Source organism: Anabas testudineus, chromosome 5 (assembly GCF_900324465.2).
Source record: "Anabas testudineus chromosome 5, fAnaTes1.2, whole genome shotgun sequence".
NCBI lineage: Eukaryota > Metazoa > Chordata > Actinopteri > Anabantiformes > Anabantidae > Anabas > Anabas testudineus.
This window is the reverse complement of record NC_046614.1, coordinates 9,568,903-9,590,965: the sequence shown is the minus strand read 5'-3', so window position 1 is coordinate 9,590,965 and position 22,063 is coordinate 9,568,903. Positions and strand designations below refer to the sequence as shown.

The window sequence follows — 22,063 nt, the reverse complement described above, 5'->3', positions numbered from 1 at the left end:
CAACACTCCCTCATGATGAACACACCCACAGCCTTACTAGGATGCCAAAACAAGCACCGAGGGGTGTGTTTGTATGTCCAAAGGCTTCAGATTTTCTCTGTTGTGTTTGTTCATTATTCTTCAAATGGTCAATGAATAGTTTGATTATATTCATTCAGATCAGACAGAAACTTTGATTCCGACTTTTCTGAAGGTCTCTATAATGCATCTCTGCTTATTATAAACACAGCACACCATAGGCAACATGCTCTACAGTCCCATGGAAGACACTATGCCTGCCATTCACTGGATTGAAATGCTTCACAAAGACATTGTAGGCAAACGTGCAGAAACATCATCCTCCTCCTCACATTTTCTAATTGAACTGGAACTATAAATAATAATAAATTTAGGGAATATAAATGAGTATAACTCTTCACAGTATCACCTTCTACAAATACCAGTCTAACCAGTGACTCTGTGCTTGTGCTTCACTGGATTTTTCACATTCCAATCAAAATCGCGAGATTGTTTTCTAATCATTAAATGTTCTATTCTCATACACGGCACTCCCGCTAGATTCATAGACTTTGCATATGAAGTTAATGTAGGAATTCTTTAGGAGGAGATCAGCCACTACACCCAGTGATTGAAGAGCTGCATGGCTTAATCTAAAACATGCTGCTCAAACGCACAGTAACTTAAAACTGTCGAGATCAATAGTTAATATCCATCCATACATTATCTAAACACCCTATCCTCTGCAGGGTCTCAGAGCCAAATTGTTACTGTGCAACGCTGTCTGTACTTCCTGGACAGACTGTTTTGCAGTAACACACTAGCAAAAGACATAAAAGCACTAATATACTACTGACATTTGACTCTGCATTGACCTTTGGCTGATCACAGCATTACGATGTAAGTTATCATTGGACAGACAGGTCTTTTCCACTGTTCTCTACGGTAAGCGAGAGTCATGCTCGCAACGATTCATCAGACTTGCACAATGTGTGGCTTATTTTGACTTAAGAATGCGCTCCACCCAAATGTGATGCACAGCAGATATGAAGGTGACTGATTAATCAGTCTAAGAGGATTTGCAGCAGATATGTCACTTGTGCATAGAAATACTTTCACTGCACGTAGCACGGGAAGTATCGATAGAAGCATGGCTTTATTTTAATTTGTGAAAGAAACTGCTGGATAATGCTTTCTGGCCACCCCTGTGTGACCAGAACTGCTACATTAACATCTATAGAGGATGCCGTGTGCTAAGTATGCTGCCTAAACAGTGGAATTCAAACAAACAAGAAACAAAGGTAAATTACCCAGAGACATGGATGACTGGAGCTGCTTGACAGGTTTCAGAATCCTGTTAAAACAACAAAGGAAAGTTAAGATCACAGTGCCTAAAGCCAAAAACCAGAGTGAAATTTCTTGTTTTGTACGTGTATCTATAGCCCATCAGTGGGCTATAGATAATAAGAAACTGACAGCCATAAAAATAACTCCTTCATTCTTCACTTTTATTACCTACAGGTGTTTCTTTGTGTTAAAAAATGTTCAGGTAGGGCAAGGATGCTCTGGACTGCTGCGGCCCACCCATTAAACATCAAAAAAGTTAAACTGAATGTAAAAACCTTCACAGTTTCAGCTCAACCTTGTGGCGTCTGGTGCAAATGGCTCTCTTCAGGTGATTCTACAACACACGGTATCTATTGCTTTGAGATCTGGGCTCTGACTGGACCACCGTGCACCATTCAGATGCATGAACAGATACATTAGCCAGATCGAATGATTCTTCCAAGCAGCTAGTTATTGCTCTGGGCTGTTGTTTTTTCATCTTTATGCAAAGTAGTTCTGTATATTTAAATTTTTTGCAAGCCTGTCTTGAATATTGATTCAAGACAGGCTTTTTTGGAGCATGTTTGAATGTACCCTTAACCTGTATCTCCTAGGTGTAAACTCATTCATCAATTCAGTATATAAAAGAGCTGGTTGCCAAACTAAACCTCAGTCATAGTAAGGTGCCCACACCCAGTTCACACATACTGCAGAGGTACTAAAGGAAAGTCTTCTCAGCTACACAAGGTTACACTAAGTTACTTAATCTTGTTTGTTAAGTGGAGATATATGTAATACAATCACTTCATAGGATGCTGTTTTCTGTAATTGTGCCCATCCCAGCGAAACGCTTTAATGAACAACTTCTGTCATGTAATTTGAAGTTTGACATGTTGTATTCCATCGCCGGATCAAGCTGTCAGACTTCCAGCTAACGGCACCTCCATAAAAATAATTCATAAAGCTAAGATCTGATAAGATTTTGTTACTTCGAGTAGTATGCAAATCAGGTGCGGGGAAGGCTGAAGCCTGTCAGAGTGGATGAATAAGCAGCGTGAGAGCAAAGCCTGAGGAATTTAAGTGGTAGAGGCGGAGGTAGTAAAACTCTCATTGACTTTTAATTTGTCCTTTTGAGAAAAGTATTCATACAGGGCTCTAAGACTTACTGTGCAATTAACGATTGACTTTTGGCAGCGATGAATCAAATAGAAGAATCAAATGAAAAGGTCAGCATGAGTTACCAGGCAAGTAAATAGATAGTAACATAAAAAAAGAAGTAATGTTACGAGTGAACTAAAGCACCATGAGTCAGTGCAGGTTTCCTTCACTTGAGAGAAACATTTTTAATAAAATTTGATGAATTGATTTCACTTTTGTTTTCTTGTGTGTTCACATGTGAGCCACCTGTGCAGACGTGTGCGCCGTAAAGTCATTCACATTCCCATAACAAATCATGCAAACACATTAACAGGTAGATGCAGTATTGTTACATATCCTCACTTAGCCCCACCATCGAACACGCACAGTCACACTTTAAATTATTACTCTCATAAACCGCTGCAAAAAAAACTTGCATGCCACCACCTCACATGTCTAGCAACATTAACTTTCATGAGACATTTTGCAAATTGACTCGCGTCAGGTAATCCAAACTTGGCCAGGGTTGAGTTTTTAACAAGCAGTATTACAGGTGTGTTGAAGTGAAACAGGCACAGACAAACGCTTGTGTTTATTGCCCATTCGACTGAAACCTGCACTTAATCCATTGGAACTAATTTTCAAGTAATGACTGTGACTGTTCAGGTCAGCTGCTGTGGCCTCACCCTGCTCATGCATCACTATTGTGTGGTTTTGATTTATTGGTGTTGTGAGGCACCCAAGTAAGTACATGGAGTAGCTCTGTTATAATATAGTACGGTGTGAGAAAACAGTGGTAGAGATACTGTGGTTTGAGAGTGAGTGAGTGGTTATTGATAAGCAAGAAGTCAGATAATCTTCACTATTAAAACTTATTAAGAAGGCAAACTCGCACGTAAATTCTCTCCAAATAGCTTGTAGACAGCAGAAATTTGAGCTTTAGGGTAAAGTTCCACACCATGGTAGAAATTAAAGGCATGTGCATGTGAAAAGTTGGGGAAGAATGAAAAAGAATGCAGGCCTCACCTACACCAAAGGTACAGAGGGACGAAACGAACGCCGAGTGGTTGGAACGACTGGGTGTGGTGAAGTGTATCAAGTGAGAAAACAAGCACTAAATGTGTAACGCACATCACTGATTCATGTGTAAGATTGTTTTCAGCAGAATGAGAAGGTTATGACAAAACTAAACAAAGACACTGTACTGTATGCCTGAAGCATATCCTTTTGCATTGTAGCTTTTTGGCAGCACTGAAGGCTTTTTTTTTTTTTTGGCTGCTGCTAAAACAAGAATTAAACATAAGTCCCCCTAAGGGATTTTGTTGAGTAACCTTTAATAACACTTTATGCTAGTAGTTTAGCCTTTTGTTTGCATTAATCCATGCTTGGCTGTCTTTTGTTGACTAGACTATTGCTGGTAAATTCAAATTGATTTATGTTTAAAATGCAGAGAGAGCAGCAGCAGAAGATGCAGATGTTTATTCCACTGGCTCTAGGACTAAATACAAAGTCATTTTTTGGATTGATAATGCATAAATTCATTATTTTTTCCATTTGACTTCATTTTTATTTTGGGTTGGTTTGTTGTTTGTATTGAAGATTGTGACTTGACCAGTGATGCAGCCAACTTTTTCCAACCCTCTGATATTGCCTCACTTTAAGCAGATGTACCAAACCATAAACCATAAAACCATTTAAAGGTTTGTCCAGTGTTTGATAAATGATACTTGTGTAAGAACACATGGTGCAGTTGATGTTAAAAGTTATGGCCTATTGGCGTAGAACATCAATAATAGCATTGCTCAAGTGGGAGCAGTCAGAGTACATACACTGACCAAACAGAAAAATGTAAACTGACCAAACTGCAAATGACATGACTCAAAAATACTATATCATTTAATAAAACATTAGTTTTGCTGGACAGTGGCCAATGACATCACAGCACATCACAGCAACTAGCAAACCCACATAGCAATATTAAGAAAGAAATGCACAAATTCTAAAAGTACCTTTGTCACAGGTTTGCTACTGTACCTGTGTATAAATGTGTGTGCAGACTCTGTAAAGGTGTTGTTTGTTGTATGTTTATTGTATGTTTGTTGTTTGATGTATGTAATACAGTGTAGAACGTTGTGTCTTATAAAGGGTTTGCTATTTTTCATGTAGCTGTAATTTACAACAATGGGTGTTAAAAATGATCCAAAATAAACACACTCAAAGAGGCCCCCCATGTCTTCACATAATCACATTGCCTATCTCTTTAACTCCTCGGCCTGTCCTGGTGCAGGGTGTGCCACAGCTTATCTTCTGACAATCCCTCTTTACCTGTTTTACAGGATTGGCTTGTTCTGTCATTTAGAGCCAGAGGTGTGTGGGCCAAGGAGGAGGGGAGACTGGACAGCAAAAAGTGAGAGTACAGGTCTGAGTGGTGGAGTAGGAGGAGCCTCCCCCATGCTCAGCTCAGCCATAAAAGCAGGTAGACTCTGCAGTTCTACACTCAGAGGGACTTGGCTCTCCTTTTGAAGCCTGCTCATCTTCAGTTCTCTGCTCAGAGTCGACCACCACTACCACTGCAAACATGAGGAAGGCAATGTCTGTCCAGACCTCCAGTAGCTCCAGGAGATCCTTTGTGGGGCCTAGCAGCGTCACCGTGAAAAGAACCTCCTCCATTGGTCTTGGTTCAAGTTATGGTGGTTTTGGAGCATCACAGGCTGGCGGTTCCTACAGTTTTGGAGGGTCACAGGCTGGCGGTTCTTATGGTTTTGGAGGGTCCCTGTCTGGCGGTTCTTATGGCTTTGGTTCCAGCCATGGCGGTCTCGTCAGTGCACCGATCACAGCTGTCCAAGTCAACCAGAGCCTGCTGGCACCTGTTAAGCTGGACATTGACCCAAGCATCCAGGCTGTCCGCACCCAGGAGAAGGAGCAGATCAAGACCCTCAACAACCGCTTTGCCTCCTTCATCGACAAGGTTAGTTCCCACTGTAGTGTCCGCGCTCTGTGTGACTCAGTATCCTGATGTCTATTGCACAGTTGACTGTAGGCCTCATTATCTTACTGACATTTGCTTACTAGCAGCTGTCACATGGGAATTGTCTTATTTCTCCTTTTTAACCTGTTACTGAACAGTAGTGAGTCGAAAGTGAATACTTCAGTATCTTGTATAGTAACAGCGATGTTCTTTTCTTTAATGAAGCTGCTGAACTCTCCTCACTAGATGCAAACATCTTTTTGCTGTCATAGCTGACAGAGCAAGAGAGCTGTTAGCCTTATCTCAGTGGTATCCATAAATGAGTTACAGCCTCTGGGATTAGGGAAGCTTATAAAAATGCAAACGTTTGCCGTTTGATGATGATAGTGACTCTTTTACTGGCAACTGCATCCAAAATGTAAAAGTGCTATTTTGGCCTGTAGCCCTGTCTGAGTGTGTGGTGGCCTCTCTGCCCACTGTTTAAACATGGGTGGGGATTATATTGCAGTGACTCGCCCATCCCTCACCTGGTAGACTGGTAGAGAGAGTAGGAATCTACAGTATCTGCACTAAACCCACAGAGTCCAAAGTCTGTCATTTGCACATAGTATTTGTCATTTGGTTGTCATAGGCAACCAGAAGTCTAAGAACAGTTCTGTACATCAGCTTCCACTTGTTTTCCATGCTACAGCCAATAAATGTGTGGATTTAGCTGTTGTAGCGTGAGACTTTCTAAGCACTAAAAGTTGGCACCAGGAAGAAAACTCAGAACAGAGTATTCATCTCATGGCGCTGTCCTCTGCGGTTTACCTGCCACACCTTTTTACTGGAACATTGTTGAGCTGCGTGGCCTTCACAGCTCAACAGAATATGCAGGATGAGTCATCGCCAAGCAAGAGACACAATAGGTGAATCACTTACACATGCTGGTGAATAACATCTGGACAACATTTGCTGAGATGTTTTAAGAAACACATATGCATTATATGAGTATTAAAAGTTCCCTTCTGCACCTTTACTGTGTTGCTGCTTCAATAGTTTGCACACAAAGATTCGCCCCTATGAATTACAATTGTGACTAGGGTGTGGCAGTTTAGATATGTGGCTATCTATTCAGTCCTGAAGATAATAGCCAGCCATTTTAAAACCTGATACCATAAATGGCACACCCTTTAAATCATTTTGAGCTGATCCTCCACTTTGAAAATGTTTAGAATTCCTGAATTACCACTGAGCTTTAAAACCATAATTCTTTCACTGTAGAATATACAATCACAACATCTTCTCTGGTTTTCTCCACAGGTCCGTTTCTTGGAGCAGCAGAACAAGATGCTGGAGACCAAATGGAGCCTCCTCCAGGACCAGACCACCACCCGCTCCAACATTGACGGCATGTTCGAGGCCTACATCGCCAACCTGCGCAGACAGCTCGACGGAATGGGCAATGAGAAGGTCAAGCTGGAAGGAGAGCTGAGGAACATGCAGGGTCTGGTTGAGGACTTCAAGAAGAAGTGAGTTTTTACTTAAAAACATATAATTAGAACATATTGAGACACTTTCTGTAGTGAGCAGCTGTTAAAGGCCAAGATGTACTAATGTGTTAACCTGTTGTGTTCTCAGGTATGAAGATGAAATCAACAAACGTGCAGCTGCAGAGAACGAGTTTGTGCTCCTGAAGAAGGTGTGAATACATTAAGATGGTGCTTTATCCTTATTTCTTTTGGTCCAGGAATTTCATGTTGTCAGTTTTAACACAATTTTGTTCCCAGGATGTTGATGCTGCCTACATGAACAAGGTCGAGCTGGAAGCCAGAGCTGACGCTCTTCAGGATGAGATCAACTTCCTCAGGGCTGTCTATGAGGCTGTAAGTAATATTTATGTCATTGAATTCAGCCTTCTTATTTTGTAATACTATAATTACCATTTGAGTCGGCGATCACCTAGTCATTGTATAAGTTCATTAAAAAGCAGATGGAGTTAAATGTTAACAACAAATCTTGGTTCTGTAGGAGCTTCGTGAGCTGCAGGGCCAGATCAAAGACACCTCAGTCATTGTGGAGATGGACAACAGCCGCAACCTTGATATGGATGCTATTGTTGCTGAAGTGCGTGCTCAGTATGAGGAGGTTGCCAACAAGAGCAAAGCTGAAGCCGAGACTTGGTACAAACAGAAGGTGAGTGAAAAGCAAAGCTGAGGATTATCCTCTGTGTCTTTTAAATAGACATGCAACACTCTCTAATTTTAGGAACTTCTTCTTGATACACATTGTTGTGTTTTTCATAATAGTATGAGGAGATGCAGACCTCTGCTGGACAGTATGGTGATGACCTGCGCACAACTAAGGCTGAGATTGCTGAGCTGAACCGCATGATCGCCCGTCTTCAGAATGAGATTGAGGCTGTCAAGGGACAGGTATATTATAATAACTTCTCTTATTCTTTATTTTGTCAGAGGATTATCAGTTATTAAATTATTTGTGGCCTCATTTTTCCACAGAGGGCCAACCTCGAGGCTCAGATTGCAGAGGCTGAGGAGCGTGGTGAGCTGGCAGTGAAGGATGCCAGGCTCCGCATTAAGGACCTGGAGGAGGCTCTGCAGAAAGCCAAGCAGGACATGGCCCGCCAGGTGCGCGAATACCAGGAGCTGATGAACGTCAAATTGGCCCTGGACATTGAAATCGCCACCTACAGGAAACTGCTGGAAGGAGAGGAGAGCAGGTGGGTTACATTTGTAAATTTAATGTTATTTCATGGCTGTAGCCTCAGCTACAATTCTGAATTGAGCACTAACTCCACCTTATTCCACCATTAGACTGGCCAGTGGAGGTGCCAGCGCAACCATCCATGTGCAGCAGACCTCTAGTGGTAAGTTTCTGATTTTATACGCCGTCCTCATTAGAGACACCTAACCAATATACCACACAGAGATACGGATAGATGATAACGCTTCTTGTTTTTCTCCTGCCCCAGGATTTTCCAACGCCAGCAGTGGATTCGGCTATGGAAGCGGCCTGGCCGGATCTGGCTTGTCTGGTGGTTATGGCAGCCATGGCAGTGTCATCACCAAGTCCACAGTGGCATCCACCAGGAGATCAGCCTATTAAAAAGGAGAGCCTTCCCTCATATCCATCAGCAACGCTTGAATTTGATCTAAATCAGTGCCCTCTCATGGTGCTATGCAATAAGCATGTTTAACAGAAGAGCAGAATATTCCAAAAAAAAAAAAAACACAAAAAAAACAAAACACAGTGATTTCTAAAATATCAGAACCAACTTTGGATTGTGTTACACTGCCAACATTTGTATTTTAAAAATCACTGGCTGTTTCATACACTGTACATCACTATCCTTTAACAAGAATTTCTGAAGGAAAACACGGCCTGAAAAACCCACAGAAGAAGGTTAGATAGCAAGGAAAGAATTTGTTTTACCTGCACTGACACCCAAGAATGAGAAAAATAATGGTGCGGGGAGGGATATTTTTTCATAAAACCAAGCAAGGAACGCATTTGAAAATCTGTTAGTTACTCTACTTTTTCAGCTTCATGTGCTGCAATGCACTGATCAGCTGCTCTGTGATAAGATCCTGAAACTGATACTGTTGAGAAGAGCAAGTCACTGACCAACTCTAATCACTGGATATAGAGATGACAATGTGTGCAACTCTACATGTTTACAGTTAAACTTTGAACTGATTGGTTACTGGTTTGTTCTTTTTCATTTACAGTTTACAGTTCTGTCAAATGTCTTCCTGCTTTGTTTTTACCTTTCCTGGCCTTCAACCTAAAACTATGCTGAAACCAGATTTATTTTGTCATGATAGCAACATTTCTGATAAAGGTTGTTGTAAATGAGATCATTCACATCTGAATAAAATAAATCTGAGAAACAAAATGATCGCTTCTCTCTCTTTTATGTCTTTTACGTGTCAAATGATATATCAAGAGAGCATCTGCTCCACATTTAGGAGTGTTTGACAGTGACTGCAGGATGAGATGTGTCTTGTTAAAACGTCACATGGGGGCAGTGTTGTGCCACTTTTTCACTTCCTGCTTTGACAATGCCCTCTGCTGTACTGTACATAGAAAGTGTGTATGCACAATTGGCATTACAGAAGCTATAGCTATAGTGGAGTTTCCTTTGCAGTGGTGGATACATAAGTGCGGGAGAATTAGAAATTAGAAGTCTGAAAGTGTGGAGAGTTTGTCCTCACTGAACTCACCACTGTAATCGCAGAGGGTAAAAGTGAGAATTTGTATCTGGTGGTTCTGGCTGTCAAAAAAGAGGAAATATAAAGATACTGTAGAGAAAAAGTCATCAGATTTTTGTCCACCTGAACCTTAGCCAGCTGTCATAAAGCTGTTGCTGACTTCTCTTGCACTGCATGTTTGTATTTTGCTCAGTTTACTGTTTGTTCTGAGTTATGACGTTCGAGTATTTAAAGGACTTGAGCATCATTGGGTCATTAGCCTACTATCAACGTGCTGAGAGTCATGGTACATGACGCCTAAAACAATACACATATACTTAGTTCTAGTTACGCTGAACTCATAGATTACAGCATGATTTTAACCCTAGAAAGCTATGAACCACTGACACACATTAATCAGACAGGTGGGAGTGACTTAAAATGCCTTGAAGGTTCAGGAGTGGCAGATTGAAATTGTAATATGTGCGTTTGTGCTTAGACCTTCCTGTGTGCCCCGTGGGTGAAAAAAAAATGCACTGTGTTGATTGAACTACACTATTTCCAGTGCATACAATGATGTATTTTTATATGTGCCTCGTGTACTCCAAATGTGTTTTGGAAGCCTGACAGTGAATTTCTTTTCTTCATTTTCACCTGAGGCTCAGAGAACTGGCAGTGATCATTCAATGCTGAATTTGTTGCCAGACGTATTAAAGGTTCATTGACTCATAATAATGATGCAAAGCACTTGCCAAATGTTGAAGGTGGAACCACTCATATTACCACCAAACGAGTTACATCATCACTAGAACAATTACAGGTGATACATCTTTTCTCCCTGTTGAAGACGTGAGAAAATCACTTTACCTCTTGTTACAAATCTAGCATTTATTCTCGAGACATCTTCTATCCAGTAAATTGTGATGTCTTTGTGACAATCTGGACATGTTTAAATGGCATATGGGGCATTACCGTCTGTATGTGCAACTGAAGGTCTGTAAAATGTAGCTTGACAGCACAAAGGACAGAGAAGAATAGAAAAGCACTGACCACTGCATACCCCAGAGAATCTGATATAGTATGGTCTATAAGCACTTTGTCCTTGAAGAGGATCACTGGTTATATTGTTCTAGGTTTATGCACTTCTCTGTGTCAGCAGTGCCAGAAAATATATCTCAGAAAACAGGCAATGTGCCCCCTTTAAACAGAAATATACATCTCAGCCTTACAAACCACTAACAACAGCTAAAGTCTGAATTAACAGTAGAACTAATAACCTTGATAATTTAGTTTCTTCTCACTGTCTGTGTATTCTCTCACTAATGGTGTGAAGAAGAACAAGACAAGGCTACAATTGCTGTCACATGTCTATAAATATCTAGTAGGTTACCATCCTACAAGACAAGAACACAACAGCGGTGGTTTAGAGGATACTTTAAAAGACGTAGTGGGGAAGGATACACTGTGAAAAATACCAACAAAGCCAGACAGGGCAAAGACACATCAAATTATATGAGCCACCTCCCAAATAGTGTTTCAATACATGTGATGAATCAAGCACACTCAAGATAGGCCATGTGTTTCTGGAACTAGAAGCCATCCTTATGCTATATTTACCTTCATCATAAAAATAAGATTTTCTGTTTTCTGTTTTCTTAATTCAATTCAAGTTTATTTATATAGCGCTCAGGCTCAGGGTGGGAGTTTTAGTGTTACTTGTTTTGGTTTTAGAAAATAGTTCAGTTTCTTTGATTAAAGTTATTTGGGATTTAGTGTGCTTCTCCAACCAGAGGTGCAATCTGCGGCGTCGGGGTCACAGATTGCACTTGAATGACTTTTAGACACTCAGCAGAGCCCCGAGTCAGTGGAGTGGTCTCCGTCTTGGAATAGTTTATCTAATGGAAAACTCCCTGAGGCTAAATGTATCTGAAAAAGTACTCCCAAAAATAATGACTCATATTTTTATATTTATATAATGATTTTCAACACCACTGTTAGTTTCCACGGTAACTACTGTAGCTACGAGTGCCCCTTATAATATGAGATACTTAATTGACCCCCTTGGGGAAATTCTTTGTGGACTGGCTGCTCCTTTGAGGTGCCAAGGGTTCTGCGTTCAATGTCTACTCCTGGCACACTTAAACATGTGGCCAGGAATCACGGATACAAGTTGTGTTAATTTTGCCTGAGGGAAAAGAACTACTCCTTTTTTTAAATACATAACACAAACATTCAGGTAAAATAACAAGCACAAGGACACTCCCTAGTGAAGGTGTGATCGCAATCACTGTACAGACATGTAAAGTTCATGAGGAGCCTGATCCTTACATACGCAGAAAATTATGCTTGTTTCCTTTGCTCCTAGTGCTGATTGAAGGAGCACAATAATTAGCTATTGATTGGGGAGGAGAGGGATGGGAGATTAGAAGGTGGGGCTCTTCCACGGGACTGGGAGAAATCCTCAGGAGTGATTGAAAAGATTGACCTTACCCTCAGCCCAAGCCCAACACCGTGATCAATAAACATTACACCTTCCACAAACCCCGACATCTGAATCGATGCTGGTAAATATCAGCAGCCTCCACTGGGAACTCTGTGCTGCATGTGGAGTGGGTAAGGGTCAGATCACTTAGTGTCTTTGTCAGGTGGTAATGACATGTGTGTGTGTGTGTGTGTATGTGTGTGTGAAAATGACATAGTTTAATGCATGTGGACACTTTTCTGGAACAAATAATTCACGCTGATGAAGTTGATGGACATATTTGATAACTGTAATGCAGATGTTGGCTTAATTTTGAAGTATTCATCGTTTAGGTTGTGGTAATAGCATGTGTTCCTGTGTGTGTGTGTGTGTGTACAGTATAATGCGATATTTAATTTAGTGCAAACTTTACTCATGAGTCCATAATGACCTTCACAATGCAAATAATGTTTTGCATGTAAATCTGAGTGGTAATCCAGGTCACTTGGCAGTCAGAGCATCTGATCGGTGCTAAATTATGGAATCAATAATGTTTTTGACATTAAGCTGTGTAATGATTGCTGTGTTGCTAAAGGTCAATTATTAATATCATTAGCATTACATGGAATAAAGAAATCTAAATATCAAAATCTGTGGCAAACACCATCTGTAAAAAGACAAATAATAATATTCTGCATCTTATTTATGTTTTTTTAATTTGTATTTGGGCTGCATTTATATATCTTGGACCTCAGGTGTGTTATTTCATTGCCTCTTGGTTCTGCAAAATGACGTACACGTGTAATGTCACAGTGTATTAACCACATAGTTGACAGCAGCTGAGAGATAGGCTGGCGTCTGTTACTGCTGCAGCTCCATGCCCTCCAGCTGATGTGTTCTGGCTCTTGTTTGATGTTCAGACACTCCAGTTCTTAAACAGGGGAAGATTTATAATAATGTCAGCAGTGCTCTTACAGCTTTGGTCTTGGGACAAATGATTTTTTTTTTAAGAATTGTACTTGTATATATTATATTTCCACCCAGTTGTAAGTTCAATAGAGTTTTATATTTGTATTTTGAACTACATAAAATGTGTCTTTACAGTACGTAAGTATTTATTTCTTTAAAACCTTGCCCTTTCAGTTCCATTTTGTTGTATGTAAGCACAGAGATACTTCCTTTTTCTATTGTTGACACTCACCACACAGCATTTATTTGTGTATGGAGCATTTGCCTATGTGTCCTGCAGCAATATCCCTCTGCTCTGAGGGCACTGCCTCTGTCCTCGGTAACAAGGCGGTGCATTTGAGTGATGGTGCTTTAAAGCAGCAAAGACAGACGTGAGGAGACAGATTGCCAATGCCAGTGCCCTGATACAAACTTATTCAGCCAATGGGAAATGATAGATGTGCAGGCTAATTTTAAACTCTGTGAACTAAATTAAGAGGCAGTGATTGGTAACTGGGACACAGCTGGAGGGTCCAGATAAGACCTTCACTCACCTGTGTCTCCACACCTTCCATGCCCCTTCAGCCTGCAAAATGTGCAATGGCACAAACAATGACAGGTTATTAATGACTGATTGGACTGAGCGAAGAATTGTTGGAGGTAGGTGCTTGTGAAGTTGCAGTTGTCACAATTTGCCAGATGTCGTGTGAGGCAGCTGCATGGGACTGGTAGTGTTACTAAATGAAAGGTGCACAAACTTCACGCACTCAAATGTGTTATAGTTGACTTTTTGTTGCAGACATTCATGTTTCAAAAGTTAAATATGTTTTTTATGAACAAGTAATTCACATTCTGCTGTACTTTGTGTGTACAGTTAATCTGCAAATACTTCCATGCAATCATGATAAAGTAACAGTGTCATGTAATAGACAATATATTTGCTAACGTTATCATTAGGAGCACATTTGCATTCTGACATGTAGTACATCTGTGCTACTAGTGTAGGTGTATATTAGAATACATTGCATGTACTGTACTTCTGAAGCAATATCTCAGTAGATAGTCTGTCATTTCTCAATGTGTTTGTGTGATTCTTCATTGAGTGCAGCAGATCTAATGGCTTTCATCAGTGGGCATTGACTCTGCCTCAGCTGTTTCACCAAACTGAAATGGATGTTGAAGTTTAACATGAAAGTCTTGTGTAGTGCAGCTGTAAAGTTAGTGCGATTCATTCCTGCACCTGACGTTGCCTCATTCCTGATGCTGGTGCTACAGTCTAACTGTTGCCCTTCAGTAACTGCACTGTAGACAGAGACCCTACAGGGCAGTACCTCTGTGTGCTAAAGGTCCTACTACCAATACAAAATCATTTAGAGGGAAGATGTTTGTAGTGGACTATAGTTTCTTGGACCTTTCACTAATAACAGCCAACTAAAACCTTTTCTGCTGTAAAACAATTTATTAATTAGTTATTTGAACTATATTTGTAATATACTGCAGTGTTATAACCATTAATATTTCTTAAATTGTACGTTTCTTCAAAATAGTCTCTCCAATAGTTTTGTGGAGAAAGGTGTATTGTAATATAGTATTATAGTGTTTTTAATTAAAGCTACAATTATAGGGTACATGCTAAATCAAACTAAAAGTAATCAAGTTTAAACTTTTAAATGATGTTTATTATTACCAGCATTTAATCTGACCACTCTCTAATACATGTATGTCTACAAAATGTTTGCAATTGCAGAGTGTATTGATGTGTTATGTCTTGGGACCCTGTGCAAAGTGGTTATTTGGACTCATTATCAGACAAATCAATGGGCTTGCTGATGTTGACTGCTGTCTTTGACTTTGCAATCTATTGCATGAGGATCTCTATCGACACCTGGAGCAACAGTGGCAACAGACCACGCATACGAATCTGAATTAGTAGAAAACGATACTGAGGATAATTCTGCATTGTTAACTTTTAATGACTTTAACTTTGGAGTTTTTTAGGTGACAGACATGTCAGAGACATGAAATGTAGCCATAATAAAAGAAAGTTTGAACCACACATTCGCTGTCTTTTAACAGGTGGGACAGACACAATCTGCAGTTGCGTTCCCTTGATACTTATATGACACAAAGATTTGTCAGTCCAGATGAATTTCACAGCCTTGACCTAAATTCACAGAATGAATCCTCCTTCCAGATATAAAGAGCCAGGAACCAAACTGAACAACAAAACATGAAGGATCTGCTCAGTGCGCTTGTTAGCTGAACTGGAAGAAACTGCTGCACAATCAAGCCCCAGGTGAGTCCAGTCTGTCGCGGTGATGGAGGATACCTCCGGGCGTGTGCTGAGAAAAAAACAGTCCCATTGTTCATTAAGGCACTTCTGTGATCGCGGTCTGTCCGGCTCCTCCCTGGGTCTGATCATCACAGCACAACCTCCCTGCTTGCCCTCTTGCCAACAGCTGACGGGGTGGTTAAGGGAGATGAATGAGTGCTGACCTTATCAGGTAATAGATATCCCATAGTGGAAGATTGGGTAATTGTTCTGAGTTTTCATTTTGCCCTCTTTCCTGTAGAGCTGTTTTTTATGGCAACACAGGGAAAAAGCCTCCCCCGGTGATCACTTCATACCCACACTACTGACAAACACAGAGGTACTTCTCTTTCATTTGAAGGGGACAGACGTGTGTCCTTCACATTGCATGCAGGAAAGCTGGTGAACTTCTTTCTGGCTACATTTACGTAATAAGATCTTTTGCAATTTATAATTGATTTTAAATTAGTGTTGGGGGGTGTTGAAGGAAAACTTTGAACCTAAGCAATGCAGATTACATTTTAATATAAATAGCTATGAGCTAAATATTGACACACTATAGCACAGCAACATAATTTTTTTTTTTTACACTTTATCAATTCTCAAAAGCACAAAATTAATTTTAATTAACTGTTTACATAGAAAACTTTCTGGCATACAGGTAGTGGCTATTCAATATGTCTATAAAACTGTATATTCGGTATTACATGTATGAATAATTGGCGGTAAGGCCATGAACAAAAACAACGAGTATCTGTCAAAACTGGTATTAAAAGATACTATATGTGCTCTATATAGTTTATGTCTTAGCAGGTGATGAGTCTTCCAAGGGAAAAGCAAATCATGTTGTGTGGTGTTAGTCAGGTTTTGCAGGACTTCTGGGATGTCAGCTTCGATCTGGTCAGGCCAGCTCATGACCCTTGATCAGACTGAGAAGCTTTACAGGAAACACTGTCACTGTGCTTTCACAGCAGCTTTTAAGATTTACTTCCCCGCTGTCTATAAAGAACATGCTGGTTTTAACAATCTAAATTGAAAACTGCTGGAGGGGAAAATGATAGTATGTCACAGGCAGGGAGGACCTAGCAGTGGAGGGGACTGTAAAGAGGCAGCAGTACGCCACCATGTTGGTACCCATCAGAAAGACATTATTACCTCGGTTAGGAGAAAACACAAGAGAGGGCAAGCAAGATTAACACACACACACACACACACACACACACACACACACACACAAAGACACACACACAGCTTAAAACTTTACTATTGACGTTGATCTGATTTTTGAGATAGAAAACAGTCATGGTGTTAAAGAAAAGTTGTTTACTGGTCCTATTCCCTTAAATGCTCCAGTGTGGAGCCTTTCATCACACCTTAGTTCCTTTAACTTGAGATACAAGAGAGAAGATAAGAAGCAAGCATTAAAAGTGAGGAGTGAGCCATCATCTGATGAGCTGTCAGTTACCGATGATGGCTGCAGAGTCATCCATCACTGGGCTTTAGCAGCTCTGTAGGCAAAGATAGTTTGGTGCAACGTCCAAATAATAGTACATTTCAAGCTACATCTGCGGAATTGACCATTTCTCTGTAACAAGCGCACAGTTCCATATATTGTACGTCTCATTAAAAGCTCACTGCTAGCTGTTCAAGTTGAAGCAATAAAAAACAAATCCAATAAGAGAAAACATGATGGATTTAAAGGTCATTTAGCTGAGCAGCCTCTCTGTCAACACACTGTTCTTCTGCGCAGTCTGTCCAGATGTACTGAGCTGCAGTGAACTGCTGCGTCGAAACAGAGTGTTACTTTGTGATCAGCTACAAATATAGAAAATTCATTTGTTCTCCTCCAACCACAGTACATCAGTCATACAGACAGACACAGTCCACCAGGAGTTCACCAGCCTGTGGCCAACTTTCATTTCGAGGTCTCTACTTCCTGAAAGGTCTAAAAATAATTGCACTTTCCCTCTTCTGGTGTGTGTGTGTGTGTGTGTGTGTGTGTGTGTGCGAGTAGACTTGACTGTAACCATGAGTTGTATTAGAAAATCAAAAACTTGATTGAAATTGATGTTCGGCAACAAAATGAACCTCAGCTGAAAGGTAGCAGCGGGGTTTACTTTACCCGGTGAGAAAGCACCCCACAGCTAATATCAGCTTTGTTTTCATTCCCTGTGAAACATCTCCGAATTTCCAAAAGGCCGTTAAAACACATAAAAAAGAGCCACAGCTCGGTCTGGCTAATTCCTCTCAGCACATGAAACAATCGGTCACATTCGTTAAGTGTGCTAACCTGCTCCAGAATTACTCTCCAGAGATCGAAAATGCATTTAAGAAGATGTTTCAGAATTAATTACACTGACCCATATCTAACTGTGTAGTCTTGGGTGCATAAATAATGTTTGTTAGTAGGAACAATTGGCTGTTTTTGGTCTCTGCAGGGGGCATATAACTAAAAAACGACACACATGCACTGGCAGTATATTCAAATACTGATAAATTAAGCACAAAGGATGTGACCTGCACTCTACAGTCTTTGCTTGTCAGTATTAAAATCTCCTCATCTCACTCTCCACTTAATCTGTCTGTCTGACAGACTGATGGTGGACATGTCTATTTCATACCTCAATTAATTTTAATTAGCCTTATGCCAATATCCCAGGTGAGAGAAGTTGCATCTGGCAGGGTGAAGGAATCGTAATTAAACTCACAATCACAAAACTAGGCAAGACACAAGACTTAGATCAGGATGAAAATGACTAAAGATGGAATTCATGCAATAATGAATATTAATCTTACTCCTCTTTATAGGAGTGTAGCTGTCCAAAGCTGATGAGGAACTCCACATGGGCCAAAGGTCCACTGCAGTTAAAGTGGACTACAAAACACCTTCCTTTTTGTTCCAAATCACTGTCCCCTGCATAACCTAATTACCCTGGCGAGCTAGAGTAAAGGTAATTTAGACCTGACTGATTTAGATTAATGCTGCGCTCACTGCACAACAGCTGCATGCAGTGGACCACTACTTTCATGGTTCCACTCCCTGCCACTCTGCATCTCAATGACACAGAGAGAGCTCACTCAGTATTCACCTAACAGTGCTGTGGCTGTTACAGCTCATCTGGACTCTCTGCGGCTTATTAACAGGAGCAACACATAGCGCTCAGAACATGCATTATTGCTTATAATGAAGCTTTAACATAGAAAGACAACATTTTAATTGTTGGAGGACAAGCGCGGTCGCTGGAAGTTAGTGTGGTTCAAGAATAGAAATGTGATGTAGTGCTTTGCAAAAAAAATATTCCCAGGTTTATCTTCCCAAAACGACTAAATATTACTAATCTAAAAGAGTTCAAGAAGTAATATTTATCCAACACTGACTGTGACTGTTGTTGTGGCCTCACAGTGGAATAAACTGTATGTAAACACAGCCTCTTAGGGATAATTCATACACTGGACAGGATGCCAGTCTGCCAGAAACACATACTGACAAATAACCACGTTCACCTATAGTATAATATAACCCACAGTTGGTTCAGAGAATCCAAGCACCCAAAGGAAATACACACTGACGTTAAAATGTCATCATTTCTTTTTCTATATAGCAAAAAATTTGCATCCCAGCACTAAAAGGCATATATCAAATTAGTTTTCAATCAGCACAGGTTCAATATGTTATCATCTATTTTGATCGGCCTCTCCAGCGAAAGCGGTTCTGTGTATATTTTCATTCTCTTAGTGTTCAGCCTTCTTCTGAGCATGAAAGATACTTTAAATTCCTCCTGAGTTTACAATCCCCCACCCCATGATCCCTTCTTCCACTGGTAATGGCCATGTCTCCAAACAGCCCAGCATCCATTAGTGACACTGATTAACCCCGTGGTGTCTGGCTGTTCACTGCTTGATGGGGCGGGACAGGCGATGGGTCTGAGAAAAGGCCAGTTGAGGAGAGAGGTGGCCTGAGTGGACTTAAAATGTATGAGTTTTATCACATCTTATCCAGGCTAGTTCATTTGCTGATTGAACTGGAGATGTACAAGAATGAAGCTGAATGGGTTTTGGTATTGGATTTTCACAGGAGGAGTTGATAAGTCTATCAATTAGGGATAATTTCAATGGCGCACCTTAAATTGTCTCACCCCAAAAAAGTATAGATGCTCCAAGGAAAGAGGTTGCTTTGACTACATGTTACGACTGAACAATCCTTGCTTGTACATTCTATCTGAAGAATCGTCCCGTCGTGACCTGAGTGCAAAACCAATGGATCAGATAAGATAAATAAGAGTTTACAGGTAGTAGCTTTGTGAAGCTGAAGTGCTATGAGCACTCTAGTTTAGTGTGTTAGAAAGTGGATCTGGTTATCACTGGATGTCAGTCTTGTTTTGGGGATTCTTGGCTTCCCTATTTTTCACAGAGATTGATCAAGAACTACATTTCATTCCCCTGCCGCCCCTCTGCATCAGCTGACCTCCACCAAGAAGAGTTCTGTTCAAGCGGAGTGGAAAATTGTACCTCTGCCTTTGTCCTGGTCCTCTCTGAGCCCTCCAGACAGTTCCTGATAGATGCTTCTGATACCAGCTTCGGGATGCCGTTGTCTCAACAGTCCATCCCTGACAACTGGTGTGCTCCTTCTCTCATCAACTGGCACGTGCCAAGCACAACTATGACACTGGGGATGGAGAACTGCTGCCAGTTAAAATGGCCCTGGAGAAATACTGCTACTAGTTGGAGGAGGCGGAACAGATGCTTTTAGTTTTTACTGACCACACAAGCATGGAATATTTACATTTGGCTACGTATTTCTTCAATGCCAGACAGGTTCGAGAGGCGCAAGACTCTGTCCCAGACTTCATCCTTTCCCCATCAACTTATCAGGAATATGCCAGGTGGGCGTCAAGCGTGAGGTTGTCAACACCTTTAACAGAAGACCTGACATTTTCCACCTGGCCGGCTAACCGCCAGTATGTTCCAGCATGCAATAAGTTCCTTTGAACTGTGCAGGATTATGAGCAACGGACTAACAGACGCTGCACGTCGGCTCCCAGAGAGTGTGGCTCTCTACTGCTGACCTGCCCCTTCCCTAACTCTAAGGTGGTTCTTCAAGATACATCTGCAATATACCCAGCATGAATAGTCGCAAAGTACCTAAAGAAGTTATAATGACACCGAAGCTTCTTTATTTTGACTTTATCAGTTTCATTCTACACAGTCATTCAGGTTGACATTATGTTTTCACCTGTAAGCTGTTTTCTTCACTTCTCCCTTTCCTTGCAGAAGTTCACTGAAGTTTTTGCACAGCTGATGTTAAGCGACAACCACAGTTAAGGATTATGAGTATTAGACGTGCTGGAAGAAAAATGTGTCTGTCTTGTCAGCTCTTATTTCATACACCTGCAAATGAGAAAGAGTCCTGTCACCAGCCTGCCAAGTTCAAGTAAAACAGTAAAGGCAGAGGTTGAAACCAGACTGTGTAATTACCTTTTTAAGAAAAACTTTCTAAAGCTTTGACTTTGAATTTGCTCTCGTTGCAAATGTCTTACTTGTTGGATCATTCAGATATGAAGTGTCTGTAGAAAAAAGTGTTGCGAGGAGCAACAGTGATGTATTTATAGACAAATGTTGTTCGGGAGACACGCAAAGATGATCCACTCATGATGATGCACACAACCACCAAATTGTGTTTTTCTAGTCCATTAAGAATCCTTATGTAGGTGGATGCATTTGACAGAACTGAAGGGTTCATTTCAAACCACATTACGACCGAGTTACAAAAAACTAAATATAAAGCTATTTTCTGAGGACTTCAAAACTCCCTTGTACACTCAAGTGTGCAGTATTTTACTTTGCAAAAGCAATTTGCCATACACTACAACAAATTACGATGTCAACTTTACATAGTACAGATGCAGATTGCACAGACAGGACATAATACCCATTCAGCTGATAACCCAGATGTTCAAAATCACTTGAGGTATTTGTAAGGCCGTGTAGCGGTCTGCTTTGTATTCAAGGGGCTTTTTAATTATATTGTAAGATCTGCAATCAAAATTAGATAGTACCAAAGTTTTCTCTACTTACCCATCCACTGATCTATTTTCTTTCTTTATTATTTATGATTCAGTAATATTTTGTGATCCGCATATTAAGAGTACTGATAAAATCAGTCACATAGGAATTATTATTTGGTGAAAGCTTAATGAGCATTTTGCAAATGGATGAATTAATTAGTAGATTTGATGATATAAACAGAGACAAATTAAAAGCAGCTACATGATTAAAACACAAAAAGCCTTAAGGTTTATTTCCACTGTGATTTTCAAGGAAAAAGAAGAATTATTATTACTCCTACAGTATAATGTTTTGTCTTTGATATTTCAATCTGGCACCAATTCAATATATATAATTCAATATATATAATTCAATATATATAATTCAATATATATAATTCAGTATATATAATTCAAAATATATTATAATCACACTTGCTGTTTTATTTCCACTTTTGATTTATTGAACAATGTTTAAAAAGTTCTTTACAGAGATGACAATAATAAAACACACTCGATGAAACAGTCCTCTCTTAATTTATGCCATGGTATTCACATTCACATGATCATTTTACCTTCAAGGTTTCCATTATTCAAATAAGGCTGCACAAGTTATGCTCATTTGTGTTTGCTTTATTACTATTTTTTTTTTCTTTCCTGCTGCATTTTCAGAGATGCCAG

General features: G+C 40.3%; 1 protein-coding gene across 1 annotated transcript; it reads left to right on the top strand.

Moving 5' to 3' along the window:
* Window positions 1-4,947: 4,947 nt before the first annotated feature.
* LOC113154698 (intermediate filament protein ON3-like) lies at window positions 4,948-8,668 on the top strand. Its single transcript, XM_026349036.1, has 9 exons — window positions 4,948-5,428; window positions 6,731-6,939; window positions 7,049-7,109; window positions 7,198-7,293; window positions 7,439-7,603; window positions 7,717-7,842; window positions 7,927-8,147; window positions 8,242-8,294; window positions 8,400-8,668. Exons 1-9 carry the CDS (start codon window positions 5,039-5,041, stop codon window positions 8,531-8,533), a joined length of 1,455 nt encoding a protein of 484 aa, XP_026204821.1. The 5' UTR covers window positions 4,948-5,038; the 3' UTR covers window positions 8,534-8,668.
* Window positions 8,669-22,063: the final 13,395 nt, after the last annotated feature.

Bases quoted from the DNA above. Each gene is read 5' to 3' on its own strand.
- LOC113154698 (XM_026349036.1), top strand. From the start codon at position 5,039: ATGAGGAAGGCAATGTCTGTCCAGACCTCCAGTAGCTCCAGGAGATCC. The intron at 7,843-7,926 runs GTATATTATAAT...ATTTTTCCACAG, and splicing joins TTGAGGCTGTCAAGGGACAG to AGGGCCAACCTCGAGGCTCA. The intron at 8,295-8,399 runs GTAAGTTTCTGA...CTCCTGCCCCAG, and splicing joins TGTGCAGCAGACCTCTAGTG to GATTTTCCAACGCCAGCAGT.